Below are 25,599 nucleotides of genomic sequence, written 5' to 3' on the forward strand. Positions count from 1 at the left end.
CTGCCTGCTGCCCTGCCTGCTGCCCTGCCCTGCCTGCTGCCTGCCTGTGCTGCCTGCTGCCCTGCCTGCTGCCTGCCCTGCCTGCCTGCTGCCTGCTGCCCTGCCTGCTGCCCTGCCCTGCCTGCTGCCTGCCTGTGCTGCCTGCTGCCCTGCCTGCTGCCTGCCCTGCCTGCCTGCTGCCTGCTGCCCTGCCTGCTGCCCTGCCCTGCCTGCTGCCTGCCTGTGCTGCCTGCTGCCCTGCCTGCTGCCTGCCCTGCCTGCCTGCTGCCTGCTGCCCTGCCTGCTGCCCTGCCCTGCCTGCTGCCTGCCTGTGCTGCCTGCTGCCCTGCCTGCTGCCTGCCCTGCCTGCCTGCTGCCTGCTGCCCTGCCTGCTGCCCTGCCCTGCCTGCTGCCTGCCTGTGCTGCCTGCTGCCCTGCCTGCTGCCTGCCCTGCCTGCCTGCTGCCTGCTGCCCTGCCTGCTGCCCTGCCCTGCCTGCTGCCTGCCTGTGCTGCCTGCTGCCCTGCCTGCTGCCTGCCCTGCCTGCCTGCTGCCTGCTGCCCTGCCTGCTGCCCTGCCCTGCCTGCTGCCTGCCTGTGCTGCCTGCTGCCCTGCCTGCTGCCTGCCCTGCCTGCCTGCTGCCTGCTGCCCTGCCTGCTGCCCTGCCCTGCCTGCTGCCTGCCTGTGCTGCCTGCTGCCCTGCCTGCTGCCTGCCCCCCTCCCAGCCTGCTCCCTGCCTGCTGCCTGCCCCGCTCCCTGTCCTGCCTGACTGCCCTGCTCCCTGCCTGCTGCCTGCCTGCTGTCTGCCCTGCCTGCCTACCCTGCCTGCCCTGCTCCCTGCCTGCCTTGTCTGCTCTGCTTCCTGCTTCCTGCCTGCCCAGCTCCCTGTCTGCCCTGCCTTCTGCCTGCCCTGCCTCCTGCCTCTCTTGCCTGTCCTGCTTCTGTTTCCCTGCCTCCTGCTTCCTCTGCCTGCCTCCTTCCCCTACTCACTGTCTCCCCTGTCTCTATATCCCCTGTCGCCACTCCTTGCTGCCCCTGCCAGACCTGCTCCCTGCCTCCTCTGCCGCTTACCTGGTCTGCTCCCTCCCTGCCTCCTTATCCTGGTCCCTGACTCCCCTGGGTACCTCTCCTGCCTGTCCTACCTCAGCGCTCTCTGCCCCCTGTCTCCCTGTCTGTCCTGCCTCTCTTACTTGCCCTGATCCCTGCCTTACCTGCCTGTTCTACTTCCCCTGCCTGCCCTGCTTCCTTTACCTCCCCTTCCTCTTCTGCTTCCCCTGCCTCCCCTGCCTCTCTTCCCTGCCCTGCTTCCTGCTTCCTGCCTCCTATCTACCCTGCCTCTTCTGCCTCCAGTTCTCCTTGCCCAGCTTCTCTGCTTCCTGCCTTCCTGTTTTCTGCCTTCCCTGTCTACTGTACTCCCTGCCCTGCTCCCTTGTCTCCTTTCCTCCCTTGACCCTGTTTCCCCCCACTCCTCACCTTCCTGTCCCTTCTTCTCCCTTATGTCTTCCTTCTCCCTCACCACCCTCAATCCTTCCTGAAAGAGGGCATGGGGCTGGAAAAATCAGCTCAGAAGCCCAGAAGCTGGGCAAGCAGGGGAAAGAGCACAAGTTGGAAAGGAAAGTCCAGATTCAATTCAAGAACAGGGGAGAGGTGACAGGGATAGAGGGGAAAGGCTTAAAACTGGGAGTTAAGGGAAGAAGTAAGGACTCCAGCCAAGTGCCGACAGATAGGAGCTTGCCAAAGAGCAGCAAATACCTGTTTGTTCCTCAGCAAATTGATGCCTGTTTTGACCAGGTTCATTTAGCTCAAAGGGGGATGAGGGATTAAGAGGAGTGGGGAATGTGCCAGATCAGTCAAATGTTCTGCTTTCCCAGTGTGCTTAGTGATGAATAATGTGTGCAGGGAAGAAGTGGGGTGAATTATTCCTGCCATGTGGATACTTTGCTGCAGGAAGTCAAGAATTAAGTTTTCTCTGCGAGCAGTGAGGGTGATCAGAAGGGGCTTGATACAGAAAATAAACAGAAAGCAAATAAAGTCTGGAGAATCCCCATGTGTGTTACTGGCCTGACTTTAATTCTATTTGCAGTGTTTTAATCCTGGGAGGGTGGGAAGGTCATAGGAAAAAGGGAGCTTTCCCTTTTCAAAATACCGATTCCTCAATCTAAACAAGCTCCAGGAATAATGAAGTTAAGGAGCAGATGGCTACTTGTTGTCCATCACTAAACAGTGACTGGATCATATTTGGAAGGAAAAATTAAATTATAGAAAGGCTGCTTTCATGTGCTTTCTGAGTAATCAGATGATAACATGGATTTTCTCCAATACTAAAAGTTAATGCGGTGCCAACATCTAAATGACATATTATGTAACGGTATTATGCCATGCACTGCATAGCAAAGGTAAGGGTTTACTTTTTCATATATATATATATATGATAAGTCATATGACCTTATAGATCTTTCCCTGGTTTGCAGTCTGTATCCCAGCATGAAGTTTACAGGGGCAGCTTGTGTTGTCAGCATAATCACGTCTGATATGTATCTGTTATAAATGCTGCTGATTATTTTAAGAATTCTGTTGACTCATACAGCTCTGAAAAATACTGAGTATTTTCTAAAAATTAGACTCTTGTAAGGCAGATGCAAAACAATTAAAGATATTGCAACCGTTTCCAAAAACCTTCTTACTTTTTAATGTCATTATTTATAACTTAAAATCTAGTGCAGGGACCAGATACTCTTATACTGAGTATCATTGAGTGCTGCTGAATAGTAGTGTAAGTGGTGTGATTGAGTTCAGCAATGGAGGAACTGCAGAATCCACCCCTTAGCACTGGCTCATAATTCCTTAAACTCTATGTGCTTTGAACACAGAGATTGTTTCATAGAAACATGTAACAGCAGCCTCCTCATCTTCCAAAAGAGGACCATGTCAGTTAAAATACAAATGATCAGCCTCATAAAATGATAGAGTATATTTCCTTCAATCTAAGACTGTAAACTAATATAATTGTTAATTTGTGTACAGTTACTGAAGCAATTGTGCTATTGTTTAGCAAACAAGTATTATTTTCTCTCACAGACCGTTGCTGTGATGTCTGGCACATATACAAACGACATATGACAATTGGGTCCTACTCGTGAAAAAAAAAAAAAAAAAAGAAGGAAGCAATATCAGTCTTTGAACAGAAGTTCACCTAGTTTTTTGCAGATGAGTTGTAAGTCCTTTCCCTCTTGATACTAGACTTGCTCTGAGGATTTAATTTGAGAATTTGCAAACAGTTTGGGGGGTTTGTGCTTCTTCTTTTTTTTTTTTTTTGTTTTTTCTTCAATAGGATTTATAGAAATAAAGTCCTTAAGTCTGATAAGTTCCTTCACTGAGAAAACAAACCCACAAGGTAATATCAAATTATAATAAACTTCATTTCTACAGTTTTGGGAGAAGTGTCTGTGTGCAGATCTTTGTGTTTGTGCTCAGACTTCAATAAGGAGAAAAAAACAGGAGAATTTAATGAATTTCTGAATGCAGAAATCCTTTCCTTCCTTCCTTCCTTCCTTCCTTCCTTCCTTCCTTCCTTCCTTCCTTCCTTCCTTCCTTCCTTCCTTCCTTCCTTCTCCCTCCTGACTTTCTGCCTTCCTTCCAGCCCTTACCCTTCCCTTCTTCCCCCACAGGTTTATAGATGCCTTTCTCTGGCATCATGTATAAAGCAGAAATAAGTAAGCCACTAATAGGGCAATAAGACATCACCACTGCATTTCATATTTTTTTAAAAAGAAAATTTTTTAAATGTGGAGCAAAAGAACTGTAAAATTAGATACATTTAATGTTACTAAAGATGTAGGACTAAATATCTTGATATTCTGTTCCTTCTTTTGTATATCTTTGTGCAGATGTTTTAACACAACTTCCACAGTGCATTTAGGGACTTTCAGGCACAAATATTATGTTCCCATGCTATCAGATTTCTGCACATAGATTAATTATCAAACTTGGGGGTCAGAATTCATGTTTTACATACTGCTGATAATTTTATCTGCAAGAAGTTTCTATAATATTGGAAAAGTGTTCTCTTTGTCTAGTAGCACACAGGATGCTTTTTGCATGTTGACAGTTGGTGTAGTTCATGACTGACATGGAAGTCTCTCGGAGCTTGCTGCTTCTTTGACATGCCACAGGACACGCCTCACATTCCCATAGGGATTTGCAGTTCATCTGTGGTTGGTGAATACTTAAAACTTTACAACTATGATTTGAAGAAAGATTGAAGAAATCTCATTATCACAGGTGTTTTGTTTAACTTTTTCATTTGCAAGTTGTTTAAGTTATCCTCCTTGACATGTGGTCCCATTCCTTAATATTCAAGTAGGCAATAAGTTTTGTACATTTCAGGTCAAAAGATAATGAGTCAATTTTAAAATTTTATGTCTATTGGACAATCTAGTCAGACTCTCCTTATACCTGTCAACTTGTAGCAACAGCAGGACAACTGCAGGTCAGTGTTGCAGACGTGCCTGCCCTATGTACTGTGCTGAGAGCTGCAAAGATCAGTTGAGTTGCTGCCGTGTTTTGTGCTGTGCCATGGCTAAATTGACACTGCTGGACAGCTAGATGTGGCCAGAGGGCAACCTGTAACTGACTCAAGCTAATAAGAAGATTGTAATAGGAGAGGAGTAGGAATGTGTGATGTATTGTTTTTACTGAACTGAAACAAATGTTAGGTTTTGTACATGAGCAAGGAGATCACATCCTGGGAAACTGTGAGAAACCATCAAATTCCCCACATGGCTGTTATAGTCACCAACATTCACTGTTTTCCTACTGAAGAGAAGGAACAATTCCCTAGTGAAAATTTGCAGGATAACGAGGACTTGAAGGAGAAAGGCTTGTGATGTTTAAGTTGTTTAGGTTCACTGGGAGAACCCCGTCCCTTAGGGAAGGGCTGCAGGGAAGCAGGAGTTGTTCATAATAATCAAGACTGGTGAGGTCACAGCTGGAGTACTGTACCCATTTCTGGGCTCCGCAGTACAAGAGAGACATTGACATATGGGAGAAAGTCCAATGAAGGATCACAAGGATGATTGAAGGACTGGAGCATCTCTCACATGAGGAAAGACTGAAGGAGGTGGGACTGTGCAGCCTGGAGAAGAGCAGGCTCAGGGGGATCTCATCAGTGTGTACAAATAACTGAAGGGAGGATGCAGAGGACAGAGACAGTCTCTTTTCTGTGGTGCTCAGAGGCAATGGGCACAGGCTGAAACATGGGAGGTTCCCCGTGAACACTGGGAAAGACTTTTCACTGTGAGAGTGACCGAGCACTGGCACAGGTTTACTGGAGAAGCTGTAGAGTGTCCCTCCTTGGAGATATTAAAAAGCTGTCTGGACACAGTCCTGGGAAACCAGTATGAGGTTGGACCAGATGCTCTTTAGAAGCCCTTAGCAATCTCAGCCATTCTGTGATTCTATAATAATCTGAGCAGCAGTGAGGCTATTGGACTTGGTATATGAGATAGACCTACTGGGAACCCCCACAGGGGGGTTACACTTTGTAAAAATACAAAGAAATTGTACACTTTTGGGACCCTGATTGTGCCATTGAAGCCTAAGGGGATTACACTGGAAACATTGCAATCTACCTTTCCATTTCCTAGTGAGCAGCATGGCTTCACATTTTTCCTGTGATGCAGAGCATTATGCATAGGGGAGGAAGATTGCCCAGATGTTAATGTGTAAGCTTGCAACTCAGGAGACATATGGTCTGTTCCCAGCTCTGTAAAATGTGTCCTCCATGATCTCAGGCAAATCACTCAGGGCTGTACTTCCCCCCACTGTCTGTGGAGGATGCCAGAATGTCTCAGCCAAGGACAAGAGAGAGTCAGTTTTTCTCACTACTCTCTTGAAATTAGTTGATTGAACTAGTATATGTCCCTTTCTATATCTGAGCGCTCTGTTTCCTGTGCAGGTTCCTACGAAGGTAGCACAAGGCCACAAAGTGCCATAGCAGCTATGGATTCATCCTCCCCTGCCCTTATGGAGCAATTCCTGCTAAGCAGAACAGAGCTCCAAGATGTTTTCCACAGTTAACATCAAAATATTTTTTAAAATGCAATTTAATGAGATGACACCCACACTCTGAGATGAAATCATTCTAGATTACCATTTTCCCTCCCTCCCTGCCCACTCCCTTCTTTTCTGGCATAATTTTAGAAGCTAATATCTGTATGAATGCTAGGCGTTAGGAATTATATAATGAGACAAATCATAACAGTGATGACTATTAATACTAACTGAGGATCAAACCCTAGTGCCTTCCCCATTTGAAAGCTGTGGCAATGAAACTTCACATGACATACAGCTTTGGACTGAATGGAAAACACACAGTAGACAGAGGCCACCAAAATCTTTCTGGAACTGAAGTGGATGGGGAAGGGCCAAATGAGCATGAGGACAGTGCTTCAAGAGGCAAATGGCGTGGCAGAGACAGCTAAGCAGGCAGGAACAAAATGATCCAGACAAGTGTCATCATCACTGAGAGAAGGTTTTGGCCAATTTTCCAGTGACTGTAGAGCAAATAGGGGTTGAATGCTGATCCAGAAGTTGTCATTGAAGAGAGAACAGAAAAACACATTAAGATCTTTGGATGGAAAGTGCTATATATACTTCCTTAAGCTATTATTTTAATTTCATTTTTGTTAGTAAGTATTGTTATACATTTTATTTATCAACTAATTTTTATTTTTGAATGGCAAAAATATAAGCTCTTTGTCTGAAGACTGTATCCCATTTTCAGTATTTTACCCATCCCAAAGCTACTTTCTGTCCCTTGTCATTCTCTTATTGGGAGTGAAAAAGGAGTAAACAAAAATGACATGTGACACCAAAAGTTTGGTGGAAATTTCCCTTTTTTCCCCCTGTATTAATATGTTGTGTTTCAAACCTCGGTTAATTATTTTTCATCACTTAAAGCAGGGTTTTGTTCCTTTGGAGGGATGATTTATTGTAAGTGTCTGTGAAAAGACATTAAGAGAGCAAATAGTCCTTTGGGAACAAAGAGTCACAACACAGAAAAACAGCTGTTGAGACTAGTTGAGACAAAGAGTCTAGTGTGCCAACAAGCAGCAACAATATTCAAGATAGTGAAAAAAAGGCCAGCGTCTTCATTTGAAAAAAAAAAAAAACCCACCAAAACCCAAAAACAACAAACCAGAACAAAGATGTAAACATCTGAAAAATTGGCAGATGGATCAGAGCTGTACACAATGCCAGAAGAGAAGGAGAAATTGCCATGTGTGGGAGGGGGTGAAAATGGAGAAGGTACTTCTGTTATACCTTTGGGAATGAGAATAAATCAGTACCATTTGAGAAAGCACAATGACAATTAAACTGGGTAGCTATGGAGCATTAAATTTATTGTCAAGGTAAACAGTGGGAGAACCAAATCATTCACTGATGTAAAGTCAATGGTGCTAGAGTGGATTACTAACCTCATGATTTGTGTTATGATTCAGATAGTGACAACATTGTTCATACATATTTTGGATTATTTTGCAATATATAACATTATGCCAATATTTTAGTGCAGCCTGTTCCAGCTGATAAACAGGATACTCTATGCAGACTGTCTGTAACCTAAACTGTAACCTATGGCTATAGCTCAGCTCACTATCAGAAAACTCTAAAATGCATTAAAAAAATGTATCTTTTGTTAGAATCAGTATTTGTAAATTGCTTTTTGGCAACAACATCTGACAGGAGAGAATCTTATCTCCCTTACCTTGGGATCATCTTGGGCATGAAGTGTGCTAATCCATTTAAATGAGGTAAAAACAGTAAGAAAGTTTAATGAAAGTAGGTAGCATAATTTTTGACATTAAAGGCTTGGGGATCCTACAAGAGAATCTGAAGGGCCTGACTATCTCCTTGGTCTAATCCCATTTTCTTTTGAAGCAGACTGCAGTTGACCATTCAAGAATTTGCCTTATTTCCAAAGAAGCACCTTGGTGGAGGTGGGAGTCAGAAAAGGAGAGGAGGAAGGGGCAGTTTTACTCCCATAAACTCACAGAAAATCAACGAACCCATTAGGGTGCCACAGTTAACATGCCACAAGTCCTTGGGCCTGTTAGAACAGGTTCAGAGAAGGGCCACAAAAATGGTCGGAGGGGTGCAACACCTCTCCTATGAAGAAAGGCTGAAAGAATTGGGGTTGTTCAGCCTGGAGACGAGAAGGTTCTGGAGAGACGTTATTGCAACCTTTCAGTACTTAAAGGGGGCTTACGAGAAAGGTGGAAAGAGACTTTTTTTTCTAGAGCCTGTAGTAATAGGACAAGGACTAACAGTTTAAAACTGAAAAAGGATGGGCTTAGATTGGATATATATGATGGGAGCAGTGAGACAACTACAGCAGGTTGCCCAGAGAATTTGTGGATGCTCCATCAGTGGAAGTCAGGCTGGATGGGACTTTGAGCAATGTGATACAGTGAAGGATGTCCCTGCCCATGACAGGGGGTTGGAACAGATACCTTCAAAGGTCCCTTCCAACCCAAACTGTCCTGTGATTCCATAGTTATAACTAGAGAGGGAAGCAACTCCCCCAGTGACAGTGTCAGAGCAAAAATATGCTAATGCCACCATTAATTTGAGATATCAAGCACAAAATATTCACCTGTTTTCCCATGGTATACGTCAATTTTACATCAGTGGAATTCAATTGATACCACTGGAGTTATCCTAATTTGGTCTATTAAAAGCAAGAGCAAAGCAAATAAGTTACTTTATTGTTATATGTGCAGTCCATCTTTAATATGACTCTCATTTCTTGATTTGAATCGAATAACCTACACCGATAGATTATCCCTGAAAACTTCAGGGCTTTTTTTTTTTTTTTTTTTTTTTTTTTTTTCTGAAGTCATTTGCACTCTGTAGTGCCTTGTAAAGGCAGTCAGCCTTCTTTCCTCCCAGCTCTGCCTTCCCAAGTTTTCCCAGGCTGATCAATCACCGGATACTCTGCCCTGCAGGTAGCTCTTCTCCATTCCAGCTCCACAGTGAATACAGGAGGAGGCTGCTTAACAAACTCTCCTTTGTATCACCCACAGACAAGTCTAATGCACATTGCTGTTAAATGAAAAGCTTATCTCCCACCACAAATGTCCTTTAAGCAAATATTCAGAAACTCTCTGTATTCAGATTTCAGGATCTCATCATGGGATTGCAGCTGTGGCATCTAAATTGCAGGTTTTATCAATGACATGCAAACTCACAAAACATGGAACTCGGGCATCCCTTGTGCTGATTGACTTTCAGGTCTGCAATGTAACTTTGAGCAGCCCCTGGATGTAGAAATGCTCTGGGTGCTGCTCTCCCCTTTGTTTGATATGAGAATGCTGAACCCAGGGGAGTAGCTGAGTGAAATGGTTGATTTGCTATAAATAATTCATAACTTTCCAAACAGCTTTCTTCAAATACGGTAAAGTATGTCTTTCACTGAGGGATTCCCTTTTAATTTTTAAAACCTACTTTTCTTTTTCAGAAATTAGAAAAAGAAAAACATCAGTTAAGCAGTGGGGCTTTTTGTTTGCTTGTCTGTTTCTGTGATGGCTGCAAAATTGGATGGATCTTGATCTTTCTTCACACACATTTCATATTGGAACAGACCTTGATCTTATTTCACACAAGTGTAACTACACAGACTTCGATGACAGCCTCTTGCTAATTATGTCACTGAAATGTAAGAGATTCACTGTACCATTTTGCTCATACATAACAGCTTAAGCAGCTTTTCTTCTAAAACTTGTAAAAACAAATTCTAGGTAAAGTACAGAAATGAAAATGAAACTCAGAACTAGGTAGTCAGGAAAGTTACAAGGTACAGAAAAAAAGAATTTGAAATAAAATATATGTCTTTTCAACTAAAACACCAACCCTGACAGATTAGATTTATCAAACACTTTATTCATGGGAAGTTTCCCATAAAGATGTATTAAGTCTCAGTGGGAAATATTTTGAGTGAGGTTTTGCCAAGTAGAAAATACCCCTGATGTTGTTTGAGTTCTGGGGTTTTTAAAATCAGTTTTACAATCAGCTCAGGGCCTAATTCAAAGAAAGCTACAAGCTGCCAGTATGGTGATAAAACCAAATCGAACAGTTGTCATACTTAATATGATAACTGAAAATCTGCATACTTAGAAAGCTGAAATGTAGCTCCTTATAGGGGTGGAAAAAAATTACTATTATGTTTGCTTTTGCCATACTGGACTTGAAGTTATGGGATGCTGGAACTCCTACACTTATGTAAGACAACTTTGCAAAGTGTATTTTAATAGCAAAATGGTACAGCTTAATATCAATAGTCAATCAGATTGCCTTTCTGAAAACTTGAATATATGTGTTCAAGATGCCAGTGACTGACTTATTTTAAATGCATCCATTCTGAAATTATTTCACCAGTATCCTCTTACATATGAAGCACCCAAAGCAATTTTATTGCTATATAAAGTTCAGAAATGCTTTCCTGTAAGCTTTATATATGTATTTAATGTTTTTTTAATATATCTGTTTTTTCTTTTAGTAAGTGATGGAATAAACAACACTTTCCTTTGAATGGATCGTACTACATGTGAACTGTCTGTTACTTTCTGCAAGAAAAGCCTTTCCCTTTCATTTGATAAATATCAACTTGATAGCAAAAAGCTTCTTAATGGCTCACGCTCACAACAGACCATTCATTGAATGGGATCAGCACTTCTACTACTAAAATATCTGAAGTTAAGTACTTGGAAAAGAGGTTTTTGCAGAGATGACCCATTTACAAGCTGGACTTAGTCCAGAGACTATAGAGAAAGCCCGCCTGGAACTGAATGAAAATCCAGACATTTTGCATCAGGATATCCAACAAGTCAGGGACATGATCATCACAAGGCCTGACATTGGATTTTTACGTACAGATGATGCCTTCATCTTGAGATTTCTTCGAGCCAGAAAGTTTCACCAAACTGAGGCCTTCAGACTGCTGGCTCAGTACTTCCAGTACCGCCAATTAAATCTGGATATGTTCAAAAACTTCAAGGCTGATGATCCAGGAATCAAACGGGCTCTGACAGATGGGTTTCCAGGAGTACTGGAAAATCGCGACCACTGTGGCAGGAAGATTCTTCTACTTTTTGCAGCCAACTGGGATCAGAGTAGGTAAATGTAGATAGTGTCCTTATCTTTTTACATACACTCACACTCAACTTGTAATGGAATATTTGTGATCATACTTGAAGCAGCAAGGCCATTTTCAGTATTTTGTACCCATGATTTCATTTCACTAAAACTTTCATCTGATCTGATCACCTCTCATTCTTCAGTCATATCACCATTGAGAGATAAGTGTATATCAGTATGTCAGATAAGTAGTTCGTGCTTTTTTCCATAAATATTTTCAGGTTTCCACCAGATAGTGTCTGTTTGCTGTAAATACTTTGATGCCTATTATATAATTGCTTCAGTAATATCATAGACTAGCCAAACAGGTTGACACCAAATGTCTCAAAACATATGGGGGTTCTCGTAGCTCTTCTGGAGTAGAAGGAACTGACCATATTTATTCTGTCTCCAGACTTCCTAAGAGATAGGTTGGTTTTTTTTGTTGTTGTTGTTTTAACCATTTCAGGAATTACAGCCCATGGTATAAGATTTCCACAATCTGCATTGTAATTTCTACACATTCTGATTAAAGTACGCTTGTTTGATAAGTGGGAGATTCATGCAAAGTGTATTTTCTGGTCAGGTCATTTCTCTATAGAATCATAAGAACAAAGATATCTCCCAACCATTATTATAAAATTATGTTCTTAAGTGTTAATGTGATCAGTCAGCTTTCACTACCTATTTGAAGTGATACAGAGAAGAGGGACTAGTCCAGGAATATCGTGTTGAGATTGCCCTCTTTGTCAGAAGTCATTCCATTCCATTTTCCTTGTCTTCACGATGAGATGGAGAAATGTGGAGAAAAGTTGTAGGATTGCCATGTATTCTGCTGATTTTTGATAAAAATTAGAAGGAAGAACAACATTCAGATTCAGATTTTGAGTGTCATAAATTCTGATGAGTTCCAGGTATGATTTGCTCTTAGCATGGTCTAAAGTTGTCCATGAAAGTGTCTCATCCTTAGGAGTCAATAGACTGGAGCTTTGAATTTATGTTATAGAAATTATTAGAGAACTATATACATATGCCTGCAATTTTTCATGTTAATTGTTTTCTGGGAAAACCTTTCATCTCCATGGGAACACAGAGTTCAGAAGTGTTTCTAATTTCCTTTGTGTGTACAGATCTGGTAAATAATTGTACAGAAAAAGTTACAGAAGTGTAACTTTACATATACAAAATTATTTGGTCGAATCCTGAAGTGAAGCCAGTGATAAAAGTCCTATTGATTACAAAGGGGTCAGCAGTTTATCTATCTCCTCTCTTTTTGAAATGTGAGCTTGTCTTTCTTCCAATCACAAAAGCCGTTCCTTTAGCTTTTGGCCTGTAAAGAAAGATGAATGAAAAGGTATCTTGAATTAATAGAAAGTATCATCTTTAGAGGACGTGGCTCTGCTGGTTGCATTAAGGGATTTAGGTATTATATAGACCCAGCTTTAGGTTTCTGATTCCTCAACAAAATGAACCTTTGCGATTAACCTCATACATCACATCCTGCTCCTGGAAAGCTGAGTGCTGCTGTCTAAGGCTCCTGCAGTGAGATTTTGACAGAACATTGATTCCTGTCAGATTTTGGCTCAGATTTTTAGCAAGTCCTTTAATATGCATCCATGAATAAGTGTGTGTGTGTGTGTGCAAAACCCAAAGTGATTCTGCATTCAAGATACCTTGTTTCTGAAAATGTAATTTTAACCTTCAAAGAAGAAAACCTGAGGCAAATAGGATAAGATATACTTTCCTAAGTCTCCTCCGTGAAATTAAAAATCACTCGCAAATTTTACCTCTGTTCAGTCACTGAGGCTCAACTCCTCTATGGTTTTAAATGACAGGAAGTATCATTTCTGTGGGCTTTTGTAGTGCTCCAAGTACAACAAGGATTTGGGACAGGAATTGGGCTGTAAGTAAATAGAGGGATGACCTTTTCCTTTTTTACTGTCTAAAGGCATCAATAAGAGCAAAAGCTGTTAAGGAACGGGAAATTATGAATGCAATGTCCTATTAAGCAGCAGGGAAGCAGGTTATTGACCAGAAGAAATAGATATTCCTATCCTCAACCCTCAACCCTCAAGCAAACAGGCATTGTGTATATCTTACACACATGTATCTTGGCAACCTTTCTATAGATGTGTCTTCAGTGATAGCAAGATGTTTACAAGCTTACAATTCAGCTGAATGCTAATGCAACCAATTCATATGATACTGTGATGTTGACATGAAGAGCTCAGCCTTCAGCATGCCTTTCCTAACTTTAATCTCATTTGCAGTTGGTTGTGTCTTCTCTTTCTTTATGATTAAATCATAATTTATAAGGGATGATTTATAAAGAATCATTTAAAATCAGCATAGCTATAATCCATAAATTTTATTTTCATTCCAGACATTCTTGCCATTTATACTTCTGGGAGTATTATGGATTTAAGGATCACATGTCAAGGAGAAAGAAGGAGCCTCAAAACTTTTTGGTCTTTAAAATATATTGTTTTTTAAAAGGAAATGTCATTATTCGTGTAATGTGACTGCTTGGACAAATCAGGTCCAAGATGTTTTTAATGGCTTCTCTTATCAAAGATAAAACTTCTGTGTGAGATTTTAGAAACTCTTGTTATTTCATCTTCAAGAATGTAACTGATAGATCTAACATCTCTAGAAAACTAGGTTTCAATTTCCATTATCAATGTTTCCAGCTTCAAATTCCAGTTGCTGGATTGCATTAGTTTAAAGGGAATACAAAAATATGACAGCTTCCCATGTTTGTACCTTTGTGTTGTGGCCGTGTCATCTTTTGACCTACTTTTGAATTCACTGAGGATGCAGCACTGTTAGGGTAAGTTACTGTCAGGCAACAAGGACATAATACATCAGCTACTCTACAGCAGTGGTTCTTGTGTTCGCTTTTAAGCATGGTGAATGTAAAACAGCTAACCCCCTTTTTCTTAAGGAAAAAACAACCTTGTGCTGTCTACAGGGTAAAGAACATACCTGTGGGCAGCCAGCACAACAAAGATGATGTTCTGCAAAGTATTGCGCTAGCTTAATGTCTTGCAATATATTTACACTGCCAAAGCTTAAATATATTGAACTTCTTTACTCTCAGAATTAGGAAGATTTTCCAGGTTGCTAACATTTCATCATTCTTTTCTGGACCTTTCCTATCATTCTAGCATTGTTGCTAATGTGCAGGTGGGTGAACTGAATACAAACTTTCACTAATAAACCATCATGTGGTAACACCATCTCTTCTGTTCAGTAGTTCCTTCTTTTCAGATATAAGATTGTTGCTGTTTTCTTAGCTACTCTATCACATTTTGAGCTCATGTTCAGATCAATTCTGCTTCCAAGTCACTGTTTCCTAAAATACAAACACCACTGGTAAATGTGTCATACATTCTCATCCATAATGTGGGCACAGTCTAGCATGTGATTCACACTCTTCTGCAGAGCTAAACCTGTCCTCCTCATCAGTTAACATTGCATAGGTTTTGTGACATCTGCAGAGTTCACTGTCAAGGATTTTATTTTTGCTTCCACGTTGCTGAAAAATATGATTATTGTTTTGACCAAAACCTCCTTAATGACCAGGAAAAAAGCCACAAGGAATTATTCTTACTGCCAAAGAACTATCTGAGGTCTATCATGGTGCTAGGGTTTCATTCATTTAACATGTACTGCATTGGTTTGGTTTTGCTCTGTTTTTTAGACAGGTTTCTTTGAGATGATGCTATTGCTTTCTCTCTTGGTCCTGCATAGTATATTATGGATGTGTTAGTTAATGTTAATCACATATTTAGTTAATGTTAATCACATATGATACAGAACAGAAAGCTTCTGAGGTATTGAATAAGTGAAAATGAGAGGATGTATAGAAAAGAAAAAAGATCATATCAGTTCCAAACTGAAGGAGAGGAAAAATGTTGTTATATTACTGTACACTAGAGAATCCATGCAGGGAAGAGCCACTGTTCACTTTGATCAGAGCTCAGTCCTCAGAGGTACAGAATAATCCAATTACAAGGTGTGAACTCACCCCAAACCCTCAAAGGCTTCACATATGCCACTGTTTACAGAGTACCTATTTTTTAAATGGAAATCGTAGAGCGATAAAGACAGATAAGGATGACAAACTGATCTTGGCAGGAACTTTTTCTGTTAAATAATTTGCATCATAAAATATCCCAGTTGATAAAACAAGTACATGTGTACATACAAACATAGAGTTTTGATGAGACCCGAACCAGGATTTCACATAAAAACAAATGTGCCATGTGCTGGACTACGAATACTATTTCTCACACTTTTCCATTTCAGCAGTCTCACCAAATCTAAGCCCCCATTCCTCTGATGCACCTCTAGTGAAATTGAAGCTTTAAAATAAGTCAGATAAGAGTTCTTTTTCGGCTGTTGGATTGAAGGAAAGCCTTCACTAACTACTGCAGCTCTTCCTAGGTCTGCTACTGCTTTCTAATATATCCTGCTTGTACACTGGGGAGATGGGGGTTTGGGCGAACAAGTAATTCAGCAGAAGGTGTTCATTAATCTTCCAAGTAAAGATATTTCCTTCAAGATCATTCAGCCAGAGTAAAATTTATTTCTGTGTAGAGAGCTAGCAGAAGGGCTATCTCCAGTCATGTTCCTCTGAGAATAGGGTCTTGGGGTAAGGGGGCAGAAGGTTGCCCATTGTCTTTTGCAGTAAAATGGTAATTAATTTCTGTCTTCATCTCTGGACTTTTGTGTCTTAGAAGCTGTCACATAGCTCCAAAAGTTCTGTAAGTCAGATGGAAAAAACTGCTGCTTTATTTACAACATATATTCCCAAGTCAGCTGCTAGCTATAAATTCTCTTTTATTAACCAAGGAACCTCAAATGCCTGGTACTTACCATTCTGTAGAAAAGTGTATTGAGTTAGACTAAAGGGCAAGGAAATACTCTGACATAATGGTAAACCAACAGCTATAAATATTTTAAAGGATCACAATAGAAAAAAATGATGTCCTTGCTGAGAATGCTCATAGTGGTGTAATTACAAAGATATTATCATCAGCATATGCTGTCAGTATAAATGAATATGTCTGAAATGCTGATTATTTCAATATATTTCAAGTATAATCTCAGATGCTTAATAGAATATGAAGGAATAAACATCTGCTGAGACTGATTTATAGTCACAGGCAAACTGTGGCAATAACTTAGCCTCATAGCTGTTTATTATGAGAGACTGAAGCTGAAATATGCCCAACCCTAACACCAGAATGATTTTTACATAGCAAGTCTGTGTTTGGCTAGGAGGTAGTGCTTCTGTGTTGGGACATGCTTACAGTAATACAGATTGAGACTGTGGTTCAAGCGTTGCATTAACCAATAAACAGCCTAGAATCACACTGTATTAAAAAATAAAAATAAAAAAAATAATATTACAATATTGCATTACTGACCTAGTCTGAAATGGCAGCAAAATTCAGGGTAGTAGAGGAAGGAAGTGTAGCATAAGCAGAATATTCATTTCAAGGAGTAACAGATGTGCAAATTAAATATTAGACAAAGAAAATTAAAAGGAGTTCTGTCTTGTAATGTTTTAATTTGTTTGGAGGTGGCAACTTAATTCAGTTAGTTCCATTTGTTATGGAAGCCATGTACAGGAAGGCAATTGTAGTCCATATGAATGACAGAAGGATGACATACACAAATGGCAGTCCTGGGTAGGGCTGAGAAAGGAATCAAGGAAGAGAGAGAAAATGTCTAAAAAACAACAGCTGGGAAAGTTATGAAGCATATGTTGAAGAACGAGAGAAGCCTGACTGAAAGGAAAGAAAAAAAATCAATGGTGGGGGTTGAGGGAATCGAACACATATTGAGAGGGAAGAGAAGGTGACTGGATTGCATTGGGCTGAGGGCTGACTGAAGAGCTGTGAAGGACAGTGCTAGTGTGTGAGACAATTGCGGAAACTGGCCTGAGGGATAACAAAGGGAAACGAAGGGCAGACTGGAAAGTGGCTCTGTGCCACCTGCCTGCCATGGAGAAAAGAAACCAAATCCAATCCCCAAGCTTTATAAATCAGAGAGGACCGCTGATTAAGAAAAATACACACACACAAACATACATACACAACAAACATGTGCACACACCCCACCCTTCCTTCCCAGACGGTGTCAAAAGACCCAGATTTTGTGTGAGGGTTTATGTCTGGGTGGCAGAAAAGAGAAACTGCATCCAGTTGTGATAGCACTCATCCCTTGTCTCTAGGAAATGACCCATACTCCTACATGAGCCACCTATGTCATCCTCGGAGCTGGGTTCTGCAAAAGAACATTATAGCAGGGCTATAGCAACACAGTAGCACAAAGTCAAACAACATGACATCCCACTTGGCTCTTCATCCCTCTGACCCCTGGGAACAGCTGGTGATCATGAATGAATGTTCTTATAAATAGGAGGGGTTTGAGATGAGACTTCATAGGAAGAGAACACAATATTTTTTGTCGGAGCTTTTCCTAGATCAAGTTTTCTAAATATCTGGTATTCTGATCAGTTTCTAACTTGCCAACCTAATTAAAAGGAGCTAAGACAAATTCATGCTTTGCAGCAGGAACAGAAGTCAGGGGAGGAAGAAACCATAAGTCTCTGACTACCTATTCAATAGGCTACATGCAGTAGAAGTGTCAGAAAAAGAGTGAGTGGAGATACTGAGTTGGAATCCTTAAATACATTAGAAATTTTAAAATTCTAATTTCTTGATATATTATTTCCCCAGGCCATAAGTTATTTTAGACTCTTTCCTCTGAACTCCAAGCCTCTATATCAGTTGGATTTTACATAAAATAATCATTTTTTTCACCACACCCTTGTAGGTACTGAGCATCCTGCACTTCCAGCACACTCAAAGCAGCTCAAGGGATGCTGGTGAACTGCTGCCATTAGCAAGCTGGATGATCCCAGTGGAGTTACACTGGACAGCATGAGTTCAGACAAGATGTGCATGGTTGGAGGGGTGCTGAGCTCCATGAAACATCTGAATAACATGTTGGGGTAAATTCTACCCTGCTACCATGGTCACCCTGCTTCAGGGTGCTCATCTACCTTGGAAAGGCTGGAGGACAAGAGAGACATCAGCTCTCGTAGTTACACTGAGGAGAGTGCTCCAACCATGTATCTCTGAGATGGTTTTGATAATATGAGGAAGGAAGTGGTAGAAGCACCCATTTACCACTGGCACCTAAAAATTTAACAGACCAGATAGAGGCGGAGGCCTAGGGAAAGGATGGAGGAGTAAAGACATTTCAATTAAACTAGCCTGAAAATTGAGTTGTTAAAACTCTTCTGTACAAGATATTTTGCCTCTTTTGACATGGGTAAACCAATAAAACAGGTAGAGCATCATAATTAATATGCCATGAGAAGAAAATGGAATCACCCCTTGAGGAAGAGGAAAGTTTTGTCTTAAATTCTGTCTTCACTCTCACAGTTTTTATTTTTAATAAGTGCAGCAACCACAGGGGCAGTAAAGCGCAGCTATCCCTTGCTCCCCGACCATGATAATTTCAGCTCTGGAAACTTCCTGTAGGGTCCATTGGTAGTGGGAATCACTGGCAAAGCCAGCCAGTTAGCCTCTTGCTGGAACTATTTCCTATGCAGCTGCCTATTTTCTGTCTGTGCTGAGAAAACTTGCATCACTAAAGATTAATTTTTAAGGGAAAGGTAATATGCAAATATCTTCATTGGTTCTTTTTCTTTATAAATATGCTACCCCTTTTCCACTTTTCCATTGCAGACACGCAGTGGTGGATGGCATGTGTCTGTGCATGCATCAAGACATGCAGTGCCAGCTATCTTTCACATATACAGTATAAATCACAGCACCAAGTAATGTTATGATGCTATATGATCAATAACAATCTATTTGAAAAATGCATATGGACTATTTATATAATCTATTTATATAATATCCCATAGCACATATTTAGAGGGCCAAAATTCAGAATTTTATTGAATCTGTAAGGTTCTAAGCTATTGACTGCCATATTTTTGAAGTTAATGTATCAGTATACGTAAGAGGAAATATTTGCTTTTCAGAGAAAAATTAGTATGTTTTTCATTTGAACCTTGACAACCTGCTGTGTATCAAACTCCTTGTTAGGGACCTGCTGCTGGCCACTGTCATGAGGATTTGGGGACAGAGGAAGTTTTGGTTTGATCCAGTAGAACCACTCTCATGTACTTTATAAGACATGTACTCATATACTTTTCAAGACATGAAGCTGATGGTCTGAATTAACAAAGCAGGAAGCTCGAGACTTTTTTTTCCCCACGTTTTTAGACTAATATGGTTTTCTTCATTGAGTTCCAGTTACACGCCTTCATTATTCTTTCCCATGGGTAATCTTGTGCTTCCTTCCAGAAAGCCATAATTTCAGTTCCTCAGGTTTTATACCATGTCAGCTAAGGAACTGAATTCCATACATTCAGATATGAATGAAGTAATAAAGGTGAAAAAAAGTGGTAACAAGCACAAGGCCACAGCTACAGTGTGATCAGGAACATACATTCCCCTTGCCAGTGCTAAACCTTTCATTCTTTCCTTCCTTCTGGCTTCCTTTCCCAGCGAATCTAAGTGATAGCAGTCATGTATATTAAATATGCACAGATAAATCTACAGAGTATATGTGGTACCTATACCACTTCGGAGTGCTAGGGTATGTGTTAGCACACAGAATTTCTTTTGTATAGGTATTTCTGACCAAGAAAATCCACACCAGAGTGAGATAACCCAATCTAAGGCATATTCATCCTCTCCTATTATCTTGGACCTATGATCCTCTAAATTGTTCTCACTTCGCGAGGTTTCTGAATGAGAATGCATTGCCTTGTTTTCCCAGGGATAATCCTACCCATCTGTTCTGTAAGTACAAAAGGAGAAATGTGATTTATATTGAAAGAGAAAGAGACTGCTGAAAACTCCTGCTTCCCAATGCACTGCAATATTCATTTGAAAATTGAGATAAAAAAGGAGGAGGAATAAACTCTGACCTAGGGAGAGATGGTAGGAAACCTCTCAATTTCTTAGGTTCTCATTTACATGTAAGTCATTTTTAGCTGGCTACTGCAATTTAAATTCACTTTCACTCCAATAAAGCCTTCAATTCTGTTTGAATAAAAGAACTTTGCAAATCTGAGGAAAATGGCAGTTTTTGTATGCTGTAGCTGCCAACAAATGCTTTTCTTTTTTCCAGCATCTTATTATTATTCTCTGCTAAAATGTATACACAGGTAGATGTACATTCACTTTCTTTCAGAGAACATTTTATATGATTCATTTAAAAGTAATCCAGGATCATTTGGGGGTTTATTTCAAAAAGAGGCATATCAGATGCAGACTCCATGTTAAAAGCCAAGGAGCCTTGCGAGACATGAGACATACCTGCCATTACTGGTTTAGACCTGGCTGACACGTTTGTCTCTGCTGGGATTTTCTTAACTCTTGGTTTGTTAAATAAGATATTCATGGTTAATTAATGGAGAAAATACTGATTAGGTACAAAAGGATTTGGGGGTAAAAGATGAACTACTAATGGAATGATACAGTAAGGCGATACCGTTGAGGAAACAATGTCTCTGCGCTGTATTACGGGAGTGTTGTCTGCAGGACACCGGCAGTTATTCACCTTCATTCACCTCAAATGACCTGACCTAAGTACTAGCACAAGAAACAAATTTGAGCTAAGTCAAGGAAAGAATAGTAAAACAACAAGTCTGGAAAATATGACAATGTAATAAAAGTTGAGGACAATAAGAGATGGGATATGAATTTTCCTATAGATAAAAGTTTACCTTGATAAAAGGTGCTGATGAAAAGATCCCCATTTCCTTGGAGATGGGAATACAGAATAAAACCAAAATAAGTAATCTTCAGAATAATTAGATTTCCAAAATTAGAAAACATTTTGCCATCATTAAGATGGTTCAGGACCCGAACAGTTAACTGAGACACTCTGTGGACTCCTCATCACTGAATTTTTTACTGAAGAAGTCAAAGACAAGCTAGGAGTACCTATGATGATGCAGTGCAGGAGATGTAAGAGATGCTGTTAGGTAATTTCCTGTCCCCTATTTCTAGGACTCATTATGCTTTGTCAAAAGCCTCTGAGTAGGATAAACTCAGAAGGTGCTTTAAGATATCTTGCAGTTTAAGAACATAAACATTATATCAGTAACCTCTGGTATCTAAAAGTCCAGCAGAATATCTTGTGTGTAAGAAATGCTAGGTAAAAGAGTCTTCCCATTTGGAATTCTGAATAGTTGTTAGGTGTTTTATGCCTCTATTATATTTGAAAATGGATAGTTCTGATATTTTATGGTGTTCCAGTGTCATTGTTTCCCACAGTGGAGATGTGTCTCCTACTCACTGTGTGCTAAGGAGGATAATGGTCACAAAACTCATCTCCAAGGTCTACTGCAGCCTTCTTGCTCGATGAGAATCTGTTTGCTTATCTGTGATGCAGAAAACTGCAGAATCTCTAGGTAGGTAGCCTGTCCAGAAATAGTCCTCCAGTGGGGGTTTTCTGACATGACCCCAATAAAAGGAATGCTAAGAATTCAAGAAGGTATCAATGAACAGATGCTCTGGGAGTAGTATGTAGATGCAGTGAGTGAAAGGGCTCTTCCTTGTGCCTGTCTTACTTTCAGGGGCATTGATTTTTCCATTGGAAGGAAGTTTCTGAAGTACTGAGTGTGGCTGTTTGTGAAACATCTCAGTGCACACATAGTGTTGGTTATATGTTCATGGAAGGAATGCTCCAGCCCATGCATGAGCCTCATAGCCTGTCCTGGTGGCTGCTGTTGAGGAGAACAGCACAAGAAGGGCCTTCAGAGCTCTTCCTACCCTGCAGATCAGCAGTCACATTCCTACATTCAAGGAAATTTAATTAGAGTAAAACCACCTTTATCGTAACTCTGAAATACACTGGAGTATGGTTCTGGCACAGTTGACTATATAGTCTCCAGGACATTAAATGCTGTTCTTGAATACTACTGGACCTACCAAGCCAAAAATACTGTCTTAGTAGAGTGGGTTTGAACTTCAAGGAGTTTACTGTGCTATCTCATTCAGCTGCACTAGAGTCAGGGAAAGACAGTCAATAGCAAAGATTATATTAACATACAATGCAGGGAAATAACCTACAGGCGATTGTCAAACATAATAAAATGTACAGACTTTAAATGCAGCTGCACCAGAACTCTTGCCCAGTCAATCCAGAACATGGCTGTTGAACTGGGTAACTTACTGCATGATGTATCTAAAAGACATTGTACTCATACTGACCAATTGTGTTCACCAGCAACCAGTATCCTATGTGAATTTGTTTATTTTTTTGCTATCAGCCATTAACTGGATCCTAACATACTTGGATGAAAAAAAAAAAGGCAAGCCTTAACCCCCACCCTAGAAATTCTACGATCTAAAAGGACAAGAGAAAAGGAGCATTGAATACCTTCAGTAAATGAAGAAGAGCTTGTCAGGGGGTCAGGGGCTTCCTGGTGGCTGGAAGCACTGGTGGTTCCCTGGAGCATCCTGGTCCTAATGGGGGGCTCACAGTCAGACAGTGAATCAGTGACATAGGGAAGAAATAACTCAATATTTCCTACTTGTCACACTACTGTCTTGAGGACAAGGTCTTCTTTAATCTTACATACAGAAGGAAACCTGAACTGGCCCCCACAGAGAGACCTCAGCCCAGGTCAAGCTCTTACACCAGGGAGCACAAGACAAACCCCTTTGCTTACTTTTTTCTCCCTTGAACAAGCTCTATATCTCCCAAAGATATGGTGGAAAATAAGTATGTTGGCTGACACCTAAGTCTGGCCTAGGCTATAGCTCACTATAAATGTCTACAAATGCATCTTCAATAAAAGCACGATTATTTTGTTATCCTGAAGTACCCAGAAACATCAGAAGTGTTACTATAGTAATGGTACATTGAGAAAACAACCATTTGCCAAAGCTGGTGGTGCCAAACCATTAAGAAGGGCACATAAACCTTGGACAAGACTCATTTCTGCATGTGGCAAATTGCTCCAGTGTGAGCATGGCAGGATAATGCAAAATGAAACAAAAGAAAAGAAATTTAAATAGTTATGCTAGAAGAAGTGCCCATCATCATGAAGCAGGTATGATTTATAGCTCAGTACCTCAATTAGTGTGTCCTCTGAGGAGAGGCTCTGGTCAGGACCCGGGGAGAGGCAGAGTGCAGGGGTGAAGTGCTGCAGGCCAGGCAGGGGAGAGCAAGGTGTTCATCAAGGTCCTGCTTGCACAAGGTCCCACTGTGCCAGTGCTGTACGCTGTCATGCAGTTTCCTACTTCTAGAATGAAAAATGGCCTAATTCATGCCTACAATCATGTTGTGGGGTCCTTAATAAAACTAGGGCACATGACTAGGTCAGAATAAGTGAACTAATAGTCCGTTTTCCAACCTACATGAAACTATGAGTGAGATTTCATGACTGAAGCCAGGGAACCTCCTTACCTAATTCTTTCAAAAGCATACAGGGTTCATGCATTTCCAAAGAGCAAGAAGGCAAAGAAAAGGGTTTTTTTCATAACACCTGATTTAGCAATGTATATATTCACATGCATGTGAGCAACCCCAACAAATTCAACTATGGAGACAAAATGCAGCAGTGAGACTATTCATATGATTTACATTAGACATTTTCTTAAGTGTCTTATGGCTTAATATACTTCTTGTGCAGAAGTGAAACCAGTGCATTTACTTGACTGTTACGCGCTGTTGATTAATATTAAAATTGCAAAATCTTAACTAAACTTAAGTCAACTGAATGCAAGAGTTCTGGCAGATCAGGCTAAAAACCACACAGAGAAGCTGGAATCATTCTGCTTTTTGTGTGTTTTTGTGGAGTAAAACTAATTGCAGCATATTGGGTTTCATTTTGTGAAGACTATATCACTTGTAGTTTTTCTTTGATACTGCCATAAGGCCTTTTAGTAACATTTTTTTGAAGTCAAAGCATTGGCTAGAATAGAGAGAAGTATGTACCAGAGTTGTTTTTAAGCAGATGAATTCTGCTGCTGTAACAAATGTGTCGTAAGACTGTGATTAGATCTGTAGGAATGAACTCTCCCTGCCTGGTTTTCCCCTTTCAATGAGAGTAAACTGTAAGGCAGTGACAGACAAAAAAGGACACCCAATGTAGTATTAACAAACCCTGCACTTTTAACGAGCTATCCCATGATAACAAATCACAGCTTTGATATATTAAATCTTCCAAAGGTCATATCTTGCCTGTTAGGACACAAGCACCTCCAATGCCATCTCTTGAAATGTAGGCATTACTACTTTTAAAAAAGGCTTTGAAGTGCAGCTATTCCAATAAACTGTTTGTGGTAACACTCAATGCCTTTACTTTCTTAATATCGAACCACTTAGATCCCAAGGAAAATTATCTGTGACTCTGTTTTCATAAAGTTTTTTTACAGGAAGGAATAGATTAAAAATTCAGTGCTTCTTTGTAAATAAACTTGTGCTAATGACTGCATGCAACTCTTTTCCAGAAAACAAGAGAAAGTAAGGAACAAGGGACGATTTATTTGTTGAGGACTTCTAGTTTTTCTTCTAGTATTTTTCTCAAGGCCATGTAACTACATGTGCTGTGGCAATGTCTGCTGATCCTTTTTCTGCCTCTTTTTTGCTGACTTTTGACAAAAGAGAGCCTCCCTTCTGTCTGTATCTTCACTGAAGTGATCACTATTGACTGTATTCGGAGCAAAGATCGTGAATGTTCCAGCTAAGTGGCTTGAGAGCTGCCTCCTACAAATATCACTGTGAGGTCTGGCAGGACATCGTTGTGCATTGAGTTCAAAAGCACAAAAATTTTAGCTGTCTACTATTTTCTGTACTTAATTGTTACGAGTGTTTCTCCATGAACAATTATTTATAATTGAATGAGTAGTGTAGTGACTTCAATTAACATTTCTTCAGTAATTCTCTGCACTATGTGAGATTCTTATTAGAATTGTGGAAAAAAAAAAAAAAGAAGAATTAATTATATTAGCTTCACAATAAAAAGCAATATAAATTGAAATAGAAGAGTATAAAACAGGACATCATCAGTGTACAGTTTCCAGTTGTTTAGGAAACCTAAAATGCAGCTCTTTCCCCCAGAATCATCAAATCTTGAAACAGTGGTTGCCAGAAGGCAGAGACTAAACATGCGCACATGTAAGTATATTTTACTGTACAGAGGTTAGAGTGATTTAGGAGGTTGCTGATAACATGTGTAATAAGAAATTAACAAAACTTTTCTTTCAGAATTCCTAATGTTGCAATTCACACGAAATTCTGTTTTCAGCTCAACTGAATTTTAATACTTTATAAATCACCTAAATTGTTTTTCACTGGCAAGTCCTGAGAAAACTTTTTTTTGTCTGCCAAA

General features: G+C 40.3%; 1 protein-coding gene across 1 annotated transcript in view; it reads left to right on the top strand.

The window, feature by feature from the left end:
* Positions 1-3,309: 3,309 nt before the first annotated feature.
* CLVS1 (clavesin 1) overlaps positions 3,310-25,599 on the top strand; it is a 109,526-nt gene continuing 87,236 nt past the window's right edge. The window contains exons 1-2 of the mRNA XM_026841994.1: positions 3,310-3,372; positions 10,537-11,153. Coding sequence (XP_026697795.1) covers positions 10,765-11,153 — 389 coding nt within the window. The 5' untranslated portion in view covers positions 3,310-3,372; positions 10,537-10,764. The remainder of the gene's footprint in view (positions 3,373-10,536; positions 11,154-25,599) is intronic.

Source organism: Athene cunicularia (genome assembly GCF_003259725.1).
Source record: "Athene cunicularia isolate RWA chromosome 2 unlocalized genomic scaffold, athCun1 chr2_part1, whole genome shotgun sequence".
NCBI classification, from domain to species: Eukaryota; Metazoa; Chordata; class Aves; order Strigiformes; family Strigidae; genus Athene; species Athene cunicularia.